This window comes from Solanum verrucosum, unplaced genomic scaffold (assembly GCF_900185275.1).
Source record: "Solanum verrucosum unplaced genomic scaffold, falcon-dt-bn FXZP01000229.1, whole genome shotgun sequence".
NCBI lineage: Eukaryota > Viridiplantae > Streptophyta > Magnoliopsida > Solanales > Solanaceae > Solanum > Solanum verrucosum.
Genome location: NW_026020011.1, coordinates 5,656,241 through 5,671,394, shown reverse-complemented (window position 1 = coordinate 5,671,394; position 15,154 = coordinate 5,656,241). Strand labels below are relative to the sequence as shown.

At 35.5% G+C, this 15,154-nt stretch overlaps 2 protein-coding genes across 2 annotated transcripts; one reads left to right on the top strand and one right to left on the bottom strand.

The window, feature by feature from the left end:
* The first annotated feature begins 937 nt into the window (after positions 1 to 937).
* On the top strand, positions 938 to 10,487 carry LOC125820138 (ATP-dependent 6-phosphofructokinase 6-like). Its single transcript, XM_049499563.1, has 13 exons — positions 938 to 1,338; positions 3,051 to 3,097; positions 3,216 to 3,255; positions 4,465 to 4,527; positions 4,628 to 4,765; positions 6,081 to 6,239; positions 6,704 to 6,757; positions 7,351 to 7,419; positions 7,676 to 7,805; positions 8,283 to 8,551; positions 8,969 to 9,017; positions 9,091 to 9,245; positions 10,296 to 10,487. Exons 1-13 carry the CDS (start codon positions 1,237 to 1,239, stop codon positions 10,476 to 10,478), a joined length of 1,458 nt encoding a protein of 485 aa, XP_049355520.1. The 5' UTR covers positions 938 to 1,236; the 3' UTR covers positions 10,479 to 10,487.
* Positions 10,488 to 11,502: 1,015 nt separating this feature from the next.
* LOC125820140 (serine/threonine-protein kinase Aurora-2) lies at positions 11,503 to 14,813 on the bottom strand. The gene is made up of 9 exons (XM_049499565.1): positions 14,676 to 14,813; positions 13,872 to 13,988; positions 13,349 to 13,495; positions 13,165 to 13,260; positions 12,802 to 12,897; positions 12,608 to 12,704; positions 12,330 to 12,447; positions 11,856 to 11,928; positions 11,503 to 11,772 (listed from the first exon to the last, which is right to left on the bottom strand). Exons 1-9 carry the CDS (start codon positions 14,715 to 14,717, stop codon positions 11,671 to 11,673), a joined length of 888 nt encoding a protein of 295 aa, XP_049355522.1. The 5' UTR covers positions 14,718 to 14,813; the 3' UTR covers positions 11,503 to 11,670.
* Between the last annotated feature and the right edge of the window lie 341 nt (positions 14,814 to 15,154).

Sequence of the window (15,154 nt, the reverse complement as noted above, 5' to 3'; positions counted from 1 at the left end):
AAAGCTTGATTCCCACCTTTTAGTTCTCTTCTCTATTTTTTCTTTGTCTATCTTAATTATTTTTCTTATAATTAAATTGTAAATAATTAAGCATTAAATATATATAAAATAACAAATAAAGAATATTTTAGTCTAATTCTAATTTTTTTCCTTTTGAAATACTTTTTGTTTTATATATTAGCTCAAAATGTATTAATTATTTCTTTTGTTATGTTGCTCTTAGTTTGTTAATTTGAAAACTACATATCTTAATTATGACATATAAAAAAATTTATGATTTATTTTGATGAAAGAGACTCACGGAGAATTAATGATAAATTAAAGGTATGAAGACAAATTTTGGAGTCTAAAATATTAAGTTTGAGTAGGATCAAGATTTGACTATTTGGAGTGTTAATTCGAAAATATGATATATGAGGCAAGCGTGAATGACACTCAAAGTGTCCTCGGGTCTCTGATCCATGAAACTAGAGAAATCGACGATAATGTCACATATTATATTTGTGCGGTATGAATAAAGTAGAAGCTTGCGTTCAACGTTTTGTGTAACAAAAATATACCATCAAAACTAAAAATAAATTTTATCGAGTGAAATTATGAAATAAAATCACATATTTAAATTCTACTTGATTTTCCGTGGACTAATAAATTTGAATTAGTACAACAATACACATTAATCATTTTGAAGTATCACCCAAACTAAGAAGAAACAACATCATTTAAGGATTAAAATGTTTAATAAAGAAGAAACTCTTCTCATCTATCATAAAAATAATGAAACATAATCAAACGTCTATTAAGTCGTATATATAGGAATATAATATTTTTTTATTAATTACATATATAATTATATTTAAAAAATTGAAATGATATGATAAATGCCACCACCAGCCGACCAACTTCCATATCCATATGTTTTCACTCTTCCGGTAAAAAAATATCATTTTTTTCACTTTCCCCTTTGAAAATTCTGACTAATTTTTGCTCCTTTGATTCGTGTGAAAGAACAAATCTCCAATTCACGTGTTGTACTGTCACGCTTGTTTGTGTTATTACTACAATATTCCAGTTTCTTCTCTCACAAGAACCAAAAAATACAAATCTCTCTTTTCTTGGGTTGACTCAAATTTAACATATATATGTATTTTTTTGTTTTTGTGATTCTGTTTTCAGATACCCTTTTGAATTTCCATTGAGAAAGTTGGAATCTTTTTTATTTTTGTATATTTAGGGAAGATGGGTACTGAGAGTAATTACCAGATGAAGGTGGTGAAAGGAGATTATGGCTATGTTCTTGAAGATGTTCCTCATTTGACTGATTATATCCCTGATCTTCCTGTATTGTTCTTGTATTCTCTCTTTTTTCTCTTAATTTCTGAATGATTTTGAGTATGCATGTGTTTGGATGTTGTATATGTGAATCTCTAATTGTTTGATTTTGTCATTTTGTAATGTTAATTGATTGGGTTTGTTTAGTTATTGCATCTTGTGTTGTTTGTCCTTCACTTGATCCATAAAAATGTAGAAAGAAATGTGAAAGAAGCTATTTTTACGCGATACCTACCACCTTCCACCATAAACATGTACTATGTAACTCTGTCTAGCTATGACAGATGAGAAAAAATCACATAGTGTTTATGTTGAGGTGTGAGCAAGTTGACTTGGACACCACCGTTATAAAAAAAAAAGAGTTAAAGAAGCTCATTGGGGCTATGCATCGAGATGTGTGGCAATCTCACATTATGAGTTAGCTATTGAATGGAGTATATAGTGCTTAAGTGGAGGAGGGTAGAGAGATATGGTTGTTATCTTTTTTTTTTTTGATAACCGAGAAATCCGTTTGTGACCCGCTCTTTGGACCAATCACAGCCTTCTAAACTTGCTGGTATAAATGGATTTCTGGTTAAATGTACAGTGTCATTTTCTTTCCGTTTTGAAAACAGTTAAGAATATGTTCTTTGTTGTAGTGAACTGAAAACGCACTAATATTGGGAGATCTTTAAAATTTATTGATGACTTCAAATGTCATGTAATTGGGGAGGGGAGCTGGTTACAGAAGTATGGTATCCATAAAGCACACATGGTTTCTCATGCTTAGTTTCTACTAATTTTTACTGTTTGAAGTTCTTGGAGAAATGATTATTGGGCTTCTGATGAAGTTTTGTCAGAACCTAAGAGATAGAATCAGAAGCCCTTTGTATGAAGGGTGGGGGGTGGGGGGGGGTAGGGGGAGATCTTCTACTCAAATTCTTTGGGACGGCAAAATTAAGATATCAGTGTTGTGCTTTGAAGTTTTAAGTAGCCTGCAAAAGGAAAGAGTTCATAGCTATCTCAATGAGGGGACATCCTAACTTGTTGGAGGATGATTAGTTGTCTGAACTGGCATTTATGTAAAAGAAAAGATGTTTTGGGGGCGCCTACAATTTGGTGCTCAGCACAGCTGCTAGATGCTATCTAGATCTTTTATTTTGTGTCAGTAAACAAGAGGCATCAAGTGAATATGCATTGGCTTTTGTTGTAGTCTAATCAGTTGTTAATGCAGAACCGTTATATGTATGAACTTTCGTTCATTTTACAAAACGTTTTCGTGATGTCTGCAATTTCGTTTTGAACACAAGTGCTAAGTTCAGGTTTTGTTGGACTGACAAGTATTCGTACATCCTTCTGTCCACAAACCAATCCTAAAGAAACCATATCCTTTCCATCACTCTCCTTTGTTTTCTTTCATGTTCTCAATTCAATCACTTTGTTGGAGAAGCTCATTCCATCTGTATTTTGTTTTTGGAAGGGAACCAGTTTGTCATCACTTTAAATATCGTGAATGCTGGCATGTGACCTTTTGTGACACAATATCCTAGTTCCTCTTGTTATAACCCCCCCCCCCCCCCACCCTCCCCTCCCCTCCCCTTTTTTTAAGTGTTTTAAATAAATGGTTCAATTTTAGCTCTTATAGGTATTATCTTTTCTATACTGCCAACCTTCATGTCTCTTGTGCTGGATGCTGATATTTACTAATTGAACTTCTTTTACATCTTGTTGCTTGACGGCAGACTTATGACAATCCATTGCGGTCCAATCCTGCATATTCAGTTGTGAAGTGAGTTGATCACCAAAAATTCTTTCGTTATGCTTCAAGCTGATGTGGCCGTTACTTTACGGTTAATTATATATGCATTTCATCCATAACAAGTTATGAACTTTCATTGTGGTTTCAGGCAGTACTTTGTTGACATGGATGATACTGTCCCCCAAAAGGTGAGTCCTGCTTCTTAACTTGTTCCATGGGTCTAGAATTCTCTACAAAGAAGAAAATAGTATACCCATGTTCGTTCCAATGTTCGATGAAATACTAAGACAAATTACATTTGACTACATAGAATCTTGAGAAAGCTGGGCTTAGGATTCTCTATTTACTACCTTGGGAGTGCAGGTGATCCAAAGAATGTACTAATAGGAATAACTTGAAAGCTAGAGTAGAGGACTATTACACTTCGATCTAGGTTTTGGGAAAATGAAGATCCCGTATTTTGTTGAATTTGACATATCTAGTAGTTCTGCGTAACATATGAACACTTTGTTATTCCACCCTTGCCACAAATTTCATCTCAGGAAACAGAATCTAAGCATTGAAATGGAATGCTTAAAGGATAAACAAAATCAAGGTATATGTCAAAAAATTGAGAATTTACTCCATTATATAGCTGAAAGGTACAAAAAAGAACATGCTGATATGATTAAGAATAGGTGTCTATTAAATCTGTATTCTATGTGTAAAAGGAGTATTATGGTAAATAGGGAGCAATACATGGAATTCCCAGAAGAGATAAGAGATCTGTAGTTTCATGTTAGTGTTAGATGCTGATCTTTTGTAATATGTACCATCTTAGTTCCTTTATTATTTAAATCTTAACTTATTAAAATAAGAACATGCTCTGACTCTTCAGAATGTCCGGCCAATCATTCCGCTAGCATCTTGCATTCATGCCCCCGTTTGACTGCCGTTCGGGGATGTAGTTGTAGATAGGTTAGTCTTAGTGGGTAGTTGACTCCACCTGTTATCTCCTTCTACGGCATGCTATTGCCGTCTCCATATACCACATGTCACTTAGTCATCTCTACCTCGCTGCGGGTCAGCACCCTTGAAAGAAACGATATTAAACCCGAAACTCCTGGCAGATGGCCAGTCGCCCAAAGAAACGAAAGAATCTGTTACGTTTTTTGATATGATCTCTTCTTTTAGATAGACCAACCTAAAAGCAGTACTTTGCTCTCCTTTTCATTTCTTTAGTCTTTTCAGTAGTTTCCAAGATGATATAGCTGTGAAGAAGCGTGAAAATTCTCTTTCATGGAATGAGCCCTTCATAATCTTTATATTCTTATGCTAGCTTGTCTTTCCATCTAGGTACCAGGGAAACTTGTATCCCCCCTCCCCCTCATTGAAGTAATGTTTAAGTCTCTTTCCAGGTTGTTGTTCACAAGGACAGTCCCAGAGGGGTGCATTTCCGGCGTGCTGGTCCACGTCAGAAGGTATGTACTATGTACTTTCCTCTGGAAAGAGCAATTCTCCTTTTTTTCATCAATCAGTAGAAGTATGAACTCACTGAGAAGCGTGCTCTTTGTTGCTCAGGTGTATTTCAGTTCGGATGATGTTCGTGCTTGTATTGTAACTTGCGGTGGTTTGTGCCCTGGGCTAAACACAGTGATCAGAGAGATTGTACATAGCCTTGATTATATGTATGGGGTCAGCAAAGTCTTTGGTATCGATGTAAGTTGTTTGAACTTCAAACTTTTATGCTTGTTTAGGCATTCTGCCTCATATGGGAAGTGATTGAGGCATGCACAGTTAGTTGCAAGGGGGTGTAGTCACTATTTGTTCGTACTTGATTCCATATTGATGAACAATGGATTCTGTACATTCATGTGCTTATGTTATTTCATAACTTATCACAGTTTTAAAGCTGGCTGCTGAATATATTTTTTTTTCTGCAAATGTTTTTGGCATTAGATCAGTTATTAACTTCAGCAGGTAAAGACTTTGTAGGACTAGATCAAATAGCACCACTTCTCTAAGTGAAGACTTGCAACATGCAGAGTCCCCCCAAGGTGATTTGCATCATGTGCTCAAAGAACTTGACCATATCCTTAGTCAATATTAGAGCAATTTGTAAGACTCAAACTATTAGCTCAATACTTCACTATTAAGCCTGTGGTACACACAGCCATTCATGAATTCCCTTACTGAAAAAGAATGAAGATGAATTATGGTGACTGTATCAAAACATTGAGATATAAATTGTGGCAGGTTTTGATTTTTTGGAAATAGAAATACAAATTGTTACCTTCTCAAAAAAAAAAAAAACAACGTTGAGATATAATGCTTCTGTATTCATGTTGAATCCACTAACCGTAGAATCCAGAGGAATCAGAGGCCAGTTCTGGAGTTTGCGTTCATTCATGGTCAAACCTTCTATCTAGGAAATGATAATCTAGCTCAATCGGTTGCTAGTTCTGGAGTTCAAAAAAAAATTCAGAAGACATCTTCTATCCATCTTATCACAATTATGGAAAAAGAAGGAAGCACTGCTTTGTGGGAAGTGTAATATGACAACGTAAATGAGGTAGATAGAAAGATGAACTTTTGAGTGATATAAAGTTGTAATCCTTGTTAAGTTTCTATAGCATCAGTTTGCTTCAATTCTGAATAGAATACCTATAAGGAGGTGGGGATGAGATGGAGGACTCTGGTGATAATATCGATAAAAAAGATCTTGAATCTTATTGATTCATAGACAATGCTTAAAGAAACTTAAGACATAATTCAAATTGCTTAGACCTTGGGTCTAACTCAACCTCAAGTTAGCATCTAGTACAAGGACACCAATTTGCTTTGTGTGGCAAGTTTAGATTGTAAAACAGATTCTTGTTGCTGTTTTGTTTTTGAACCATTTTGGCTATTAAATATAAATGTTTGACAATTGGAGATTGATATGGCCTCTTTTATTCTGTTTTCACATCTTCCTCTTGGAAAAGTTTTATATTGCACTTGATTGTCAGCTGATACTGTAATTCTTTTTCAAAAGGGAGGCTACAGGGGTTTCTATTCCAAGAATATCATCAATTTGACACCAAAAACTGTTAATGACATTCATAAACGTGGTGGTACAATTCTTGGATCATCACGAGGAGGCCATGATACCACAAAGATTGTTGACAGCATACAGGACCGTGAAATTAATCAGGTATCTCTAGTGCGAGATTGTCCATAAACAAGTTTTCTTTGAGATAAGTTGTCCATCCATAAATAGGTGTCGGAACTGGCAAAATACTTTTCCGCTTTCATCTCTCACCATTCAAGCTATGATTTTCTCAACCTTTTGCAAAAGCTGCTTATTAATGAAGAAGGAACTATACTGGTCATGAAAATCTTCTTTGGGGGTAAAGAAAGTTGAGCTTCTGTTAGCATGCTTGTTGTATTCATGCAAAAGACTTTATCTGGAAAAGAAGCTAGAGGGAGAAAAGGGGTTTAGGAATAGAATTTTAGCTTTGTCACAAAAAATATGATCTTGAGGGATGAACTTGCTGTTTATACCAGAAGTCAGTGTCCTCCGAGGCGAATCTTCTATCTCACTGCAAAATGTCTTGAGTGTGGTTTTGTCACTCAATAAATTTCCGCTGGCTATAACTTGTGTTTTTTACTGGTAAGGTTTATATAATCGGTGGTGATGGAACTCAGAAAGGAGCAGCTGTAATATATGAGGTATGTTATTTCCTGGAAATTCCAGCTTCAAGATTTTAAAGATGCCAGCTCAAATAGTTTCATTTTGAGGGAAACAAGGTGCTCATGGATTGTATTGTCTTGCTGAGCTTTTTAGCACTCTGCTCAGAGTTTTGAAAACCAATTCTTTTATTAGGTCGTTGAGGTGATATAATCACTTAACAGTCTCTTGAATTATGCTATCTGTGACAGTCTGTATTACATGTTTACATCATCTTAATCCTCCTTTAGCATACATCAGTTAAGCTCGTGGATAGTATATATACCTATATATTGTACTAAGTTTGTCCGACTTTGATGGCTTTTGCATATCGACCTAATAGTTTCCAGGGGTTTGCTATTCTCTTGAAATTTTCATGTGGTTTTAGTATGATTTTTAAATATCAGGTTGCAAGGTGCTTTTTGATCATTTTTTGCCAATAATACGAAGCAGCCACTTTTATATGCTTTACCTTTTGCATCTGATTTTGGCTGATGATATAGTCCTTGTTTTGGGTATTCTCAATACTTTGGTTGGTGGAAGAGTACTTATCCTCTGGCAAGCTTATAAGAACAATCCTACTGCCATTTTGCAGGAAATCAGGCGGCGTGGTCTCAAAGTAATTGTTGCTGGGATCCCAAAGACAATTGATAATGATATCCCTGTAATTCTCTTCTCTTCAGCACCACTTGATTTTTTCTTTTTTTTGTTTCCATTTAATAAACAGTTTAAATAATCTCAGGAAATACAGTTTGATGTTCTTGCAAATGAGAAACATAAATGTATGCCGCAGCACAGTACTTGTTATTAAGTCTTCAAAAGCCTCAGCTTGGGCTACCATCTCTTATTTGATCGAGCCAAATTGAGCTCTTCATTTATGGCAGCTGGTCTGTGAAAATAAAACTTTTTTCTGTTTTCAGGTTATCGACAAGTCATTTGGTTTTGATACTGCTGTAGAGGAGGCTCAACGTGCCATAAATGCAGCTCATGTTGAAGCTGAAAGTGCTGAAAATGGTATTGGTGTGGTGAAGCTAATGGGACGCTATAGTGGTATTGTGCACCTTGACCTTGAAATCTTATTAACCCATAGCCAATAGTCTAGTTATGACAAGTTTTTTCCAAGTTCTCATGAGTCATGGAGAGCATTTGTTGTCCATCTCTGCTGCATAACATCTCTTGCACAGTGTCGCTAAATTTTGCTCTTAAAAAATTATTGCTTTTGAGTTAGTAGATGCAAACTAGATAATGGTAATAAATAATAAGGTCTGCTTATCTAAGCTCTAGGACAATCATTTTGATGTGGAGAATAGCTTATAATATTTGCAGTGATATCTCAGTAACAATGCCCTGTAAAGTTATTTTTCCAATGCTTATATTATCTAAGCTCTAGGACAATCATTTTGATGTGGAGAATAGCTTATAATATTTGCAGTGATATCTCAGTAACAATGCCCTGTAAAGTTATTTTTCCAATGCTTATATTTAATTTTTCCTGGCTTAGTTCAAATTTCTGGAATTTTGTTGCAGGATTCATCGCAATGTATGCCACTTTGGCGAGCAGAGATGTTGATCTCTGTTTAATTCCAGAGTCACCCTTTTATCTTGAAGGAGATGGTGGACTCTTCGAATACATTGAAAAACGGCTCAAAGAAAATGGGCACATGGTTATTGTGATAGCTGAAGGAGCAGGGCAAGAACTTCTTGCAGAAGAGAATGCGCATGCCAAAAAGGAACAAGATGCTTCGGGTAACAAGCTTCTCCAGGATGTTGGTTTGTGGATTTCCCAGAAAATCAGGGTAATGGTTGTAAAAGTTCTCCTTTAAAAATATTGTTAAAACTCAGAAATGTCTAGTGATATGTTTATATATTGAAATGTATTGCTGTTATCTACTTACTATCAAAACTGAGTTATGTGTTGGTGTAGATGATGTAAAGTGGCTGTAACTGCAAATATTTGTTGAACATTCTGCTTTTTGGTATATCTAATTACAATGATGAAAATTTTCCTAACTTCATGGTGCAAAGCACCCTTGATGAGCAATCTGCAGAAGTCTTACATTTCCCAATGTCAGTATTAAGACATTACCTCTTGGCAAAAACTGTCAACATGGTGTGTATTTATTCTTAAAGAGTTCACAGAAATTTTGAGTTGAGTTAAAGAGGAACTATTTTGTCTTGTATTCTGTTATACTCACATCTTTGTTTTCTTGTAGGATCATTTTGCTAAACAAACTAAGATGTGCATTACTCTTAAATATATAGGTAAGAAATTTCAACCATCTTAATTAGTGGATTTGTTGCAAAATATATCAAGCTAATCTTCTTCTTTTTTCAGATCCGACTTACATGATTCGTGCTGTTCCAAGTAATGCCTCTGATAATGTATATTGCACTCTTCTTGCTCAAAGTTGTGTTCATGGAGCAATGGCAGGCTACACAGGTTTCACCTCAGGGCTTGTCAATGGTCGCCAGACTTATATTCCATTCAATGTAAGTAGTTCTGCATTGACTTGTCTTTTCAATGGAAATGATCTCGAGAATTTCCATACCTGTACCTCTCAAAGTCCAACTTGGGTAGTTCTATGTTGTTTGACCCCCACCCCATCCCCCAAAAAAACATTAGTGTAATAATCTGATCTTTTATATCATGGTTTTGGGCATCTTTTATGAGGACTTTTTTCCATTATTATTAAGTAAATAGCTTAAGATGACAAAAATAGTAACTGTAGTTGAGATCCACAGGCCATTCACCCTTGAGACATTCTCGTCCTTACACATTCCCTTCAAAAGCTCTGGAGTTTGGGCAAAAGTAATTGTTATCATACAATATTTGTTACTAATACACATCCCATATTAACTTACCCATTCAACACCTCTTTTTGCATGAGGAAAAGTACCCAGGCATAAGACACATGAGAATGGGTAAAAGACAAAAATGTCAACGGTTTTTCATATCATTTGACTGTCTCGAGATAATTAGGAATTGCCTCTTCTCTAAGCACATCTGCACATGTGAAGACATACCTCACAAGTTACAAGTGCCTTTTAGAACATTGTGCTGGCATTTTATGCGCTTTTCTTTATCAGGTTCTGGTTGGGAACTCTCATTTTAGGTCAAGGGTGTAACTGTTTCTTAAATTCTTTCATTCTTCTACCTTTTGATCAGTTCTTCTGTCATATCCATCTGGACTCATTGCTTAGTTTTTCTCAAGCTTTCCTCATTCCAGGAAAGACATTCGACATGTTAACCCAGTCACTGGATAATTTTGTTTTATTGTTGATAAAAGATTCATTTGTATGATGTTAAGTAAGAGCATCTCCACAGCTGAAAACCAAAGCTGTCATTGCCATGGTTTATACCACAGTTACACGTTCAAGCATATTCTATTTAACACCTCCTTTCATGATCAACTCTGTCAAGCTTTCCAGGCTTCAAAAAGCACATTTGATTTGCTATGAAGGTTTAAAGCCATTGAATTTTGAACTCCATGGATGCACAATCATATATGTTTAAGTTAAACTGGCATTTTTTGTTTGCAGCGTATTACCGAGAAACAAAATATGGTGGTTATAACTGACAGGATGTGGGCACGTCTTCTTTCGTCAACCAATCAGCCAAGCTTCTTGCGCGTGAAAGACATTGAAGAGATTAAAAAGGAGGAGCAGCCGCAAACTCAACTGTTGGATGGGGATAACAATGTACATGAGAACTCAGGTCACTGATACAGTAATTACGAACTTGGCGCGACACACTGAAGTAACTCTGTTGTAATCATTTGCCTGTGCAGTGGTTCTCTTGCTGTCTTTAAAGCTTTGCTGCTTACCATTGTGCCTTATAAAACAGTCCTAGGAACTTATTTGTTGAAGGTTTTGGGATCTTCTTCATCAGATGTAGGCAGTAGTAACAGATGTATTGCTGCCTTATTCATCTAGAGTCCTAATTTCTGGAAGTGAAATTAGACATCTTTTTATATAATATTTTGTAATAAATTTATATAGTGAAAACATTTGCTATGCACATAAATGGTGAACTGTGTTGCTGGATGGTCTTTTAAGATCTAAAATAGTCCAAGATTTTGGCAGAAATCAGAAGTAGAGGCAGATTTTTTAAACCAATTGTCCCTTTTGGGGACATGAGTGGGACCATCCTAATCTTTCTTTGACTTGCACCCACCCAGACTAGACTCACCTAAGCGACGACAACAACATATCTAGACAGGGGAGGATGGTATGTGCATAGATCTTATCCTTGAAGACGCATGTTGCTTTTGGACGATCCTCGGCTCAAGTAAAACAATACAAACCAGGAAAATAGAGCTTCTTATTGAGACGTAAATAACTTTTTTTTTTCCTTTCAATTGCTCTTGACAATACAAAGCAGGAAAAAAGAACTCCTTATTGAGAGACATAATTAACTTTTCCCCCTTCAATTCCTCTTGTAATGATCCTTTCGAGCAAATTAAAAATATTATGAGGAAATGTTAGATGATAGTCTAAAATTTTAAGTTATTGCAAATATTAGATGAATGTTCAATGTGTTGTTTGTAAGGAATATCAAGATCTACCTCTAAAGAATGACATGTTCTCCAAGTATAACTGTATAAAGATATGGCTGGTTAACCAACATGATCATCCAAACGAAGTGTCGAGTTGTCAGTTAAAACCAAGTTAACTTTAATATAGAAAGATACAGAGACACCTGGGAAAGAATGGTAAAATGACTTACTAGCTGCATAATAAACAGTTGGAAAAGTAATTCTTCTCATTTTCAAGCAACACAGGTTTTTCATTACAGCTCGTAAAGTAATTCCTCTCATTTTACATGACAATGATTTATCCTATCTGAGATATCAAAGGCTTCTTGAAAAATATAAAAGAATGTAGTATGATTGGAACTTGCAAGAAGATGTATCCATTAACCCCTATAAACACCAGAAGGATCTGCATTCTGCACAATCCAAGGATGCTCAAGTAACTTCTTCAAGGGCAAACGTTGCGAAGAATCCTTGACTAGCATCTGCTATGCCACATAATATTAGTCTAGCTGAAACATAAGTATAGTAGTTATCTGAAAAGTAGCTGAATAATTTTGAAACTAACCTGAGTAATAAGATCCTTTGCAGCTGATGAGACTACCGGTCTAGAAGGAAATTTTAGATCCACTTGTATAATCCTGTGTAACGTCATCACAAACCACGACACTTAGTGGCGTTTGGACATGATTTGGTTGAGATTTTGAGAAAATGTAATATTTGAAGTTAAGTTGAAGAAGAGAATTTGAAAGCTAAAGTAGTGTTTAAGACGTGAATTGAAGTTTACTGAGTAAAAACTTGAAAAACTCCAAGAACATGTTTTTCAAACTTCAAATTCTATATCAAGTTTGAGTTGAAATAATCTCCTTCAAATAATATCCAAATCTTATTCATGGTCAAACGGCTCCTCAAGGTTCATTTATTGTTTCTTTTAGGACTGCTTGTTCTGCTAGCTAAATCAAAAACTCTTTTACTTTTTCAGTTTCACATTCCTCATAAAAAGCAAAACTCTCAATAGTTTCCATTTGTAGCGAAAGTTTACCTTCTATATGTGTCCGAGTGTTCCTTTGCTTCAAATGGAGGCACCCCATATAGGAATTCATAGCAGAGAATACCAAGGCTCCAAATGTCCACATTTGCATCATGCTCCACACTTTCCACTGCAACATTCAGCAATCAACCATCATACTCATGTAATTCAGTTAGGCTTGCTTTTAACAAAATCAAGCAGGCCATGTGAAAAGCACAGATGAACTTGGAGAAAAGATTATTTGCTTCGGCCATGAGAACATTAATTTACATCAAGTACAACGTGCGTACCCATCTCAGGTGGCAAATAGTCTAGAGTGCCACACATAGTGCGTCTGCGATTGAAGGTGTGTACCGACCAACCAAAGTCTGCAATTTTAAGTTCACCCTAATAGTAGAAAACCATGAAATATACAGTTAACAACTCTGCCCCATTTTACAGCAGCAAGCAAAGCATAAACTCCAATAAAATGCAAAATAAGTACCTGTGCACCAACCAAAAGGTTCTCTGGCTTAATATCTCTATGTATCACATGCTTCCCGTGACAGTATATGAGGACTCGCGCCAATGATGCAACATACTGAACACCACACCCATGACAAAAAAAATACATAAAACTTTTGTATCAATTTAATAACGATAGGTAAACTAGAGAGCATATTAAAATGACATAACGTGTTACGGACTCAATGCTACCTAAAGATGTGACAAAAAGAAAAAAAGAGAAAATGAACACCCAACGCGAATTGCTCTTCATCCCTTAATCTACAAAGGAAATAATTAACAGGGAGTCCCAAGGTTTCACGGTAATGTGAAGGCAAAGTCTAACAGTGTGATAAGAACTCACAGTTGCGGCACGCCTTTCACTAAAATATTTGCATTTTTGCAGCTCCTTATAGAGTTCACCCTTGGCAGCATATTCCAGAATCAAATAAACCCGTTTCTGCAATAATAATGAGATAATCAGTCTCTTATAATTCTTCTCAGGCCACAAATTGAACAAGTAAAGCATTAAGATTGTAGAAATCTACCTGATCATAAAAGTAACCATACAGTCTCAGGATATTTGGATGCCGAAGGTGGCTTTGTATTTCTACCTCACGACGAAGCTGATGCTCAACTTGGGACTGTTTCAGTTGGTTCTTGAAAAGCACTTTTAGTGCAACAATATGATTGCTCTGTTTACATGAAACAACTAAGATTATAATAGGCGTTATTGTTTGTAGCATGAATTGTATATTTAGATAAACAAAGAAGAATAACAGGAGGAGGATAGGTATATAGATTAGGGAAGGATTTTATCAATGGGCTAAGAACTCTCTAAAATCTGAATAGTTCAACACAATCTAAGCGGACATACAAATAAGCACAATACATTTCTTTTTTCCTTTATACTTCAAAAACATTGATTTCCATGAAGGATGAAAATGAGGATCAGATGCCCAACAATTTCCCATTAAACAATGTTACAGAACTCAGAAGATAGTATTCCGAATTACCAAACCAGTGAAGTATACATAGTTGATTAATTAAAATTAATAATTATCCACTAACCCTTTTCTCCCTAGCTAAATATACATGACCAAATTTTCCTCTTCCAAGAGGCTTTCCAATGTCAAAATCATTGAGAGTCCATCTCTTTTGGTCCACCGCCGCACCCTCAGAGGAATCCTGCAAAAAATAAAATCCTAATCAACCAAGTATACAAAAGGGAAAATTGATGCAAAAAAAGTTAAAAGAACATACATTTCTATCTTTTAAACCTTAATGCATAAATCAACATGGATTATGGTGGAGTGGTAAATACTGTATTATTCTTAACGAAAGGTCTCGGGTAAGGTCAATGTACACTCTACCCTCCCCCGACTCCACTTGTGGGATTTCACTACGTATGTTGTTATTATTGTTGTTGTATACTTAAAGCATAGAAAATCTTAGAATTTCATAACCATGATAACTGTCCAGGAAAATGAAAAACAAAGCTCAGCAAAGTCAACCAAGTCCATTTAGTTTATTTGTTCTACAACATGCCAAAATTTTCCATGAGAAAATCCTACTCCACTGCCCTAAATCCTTTTTCAGTGCTCAGTTAACTAGCGATCCACCCCAAAATTGCGACATTTCTGTTTAAAATACATATCAATTAAATTCAAAATCGAGAAAAAAGAACTCTTTACAACAAATGGGATTCAACAAAATCGTCAGAAATTCAAGCGCATAGCAACATTCAAATCGAACAAAATGAGCACGCATATAACTCAATGAGTTAAAATTCCTAAAAACCCTAAGCTCACGAAAAAACAAAAATTGACATTTTTGCTCTTCTATTCATCTAATTAGGTCAGAAAAAATTGTTACCTTCGGCTGTTGCTGTGGCTGAGTCTCCGGTGCAATCCCCATATCCTTCTTTTGCCTGTATACGATGCCCTAAAATATAGAGAGAGAAAGAAGAGAGAGAAATGGCTGAATGAGGAGCAATTTGGGACTCGTTAAAAAGATGTCAAGTTTTTTGAATAGAAGGAGATCTCTCCTTTGCAACGGTCATATTTTATTTGTGCAAACATGACATGTGCCATGTGGGCCAAATGCCATGAAGAGGATTTATTTTTATTTTTTTATTGCGGGGGTCCATTATAGGTTTTTCGGGTAAATCGACGAAATACTTCGGGGAGTTAGAAATAAGTATTGATTTTGGAGAGTTTTTAATAGGACAACCTTTTGAAGTAGGGCTATTCAAAATCAAATCGAAATCGATAATTTGAATCGAATTTTTTTTATTGGTTTATCAGTACTGGGTTATTGGTTTAGCAGTTTTGATAACGGTTTTGATTTTTTTT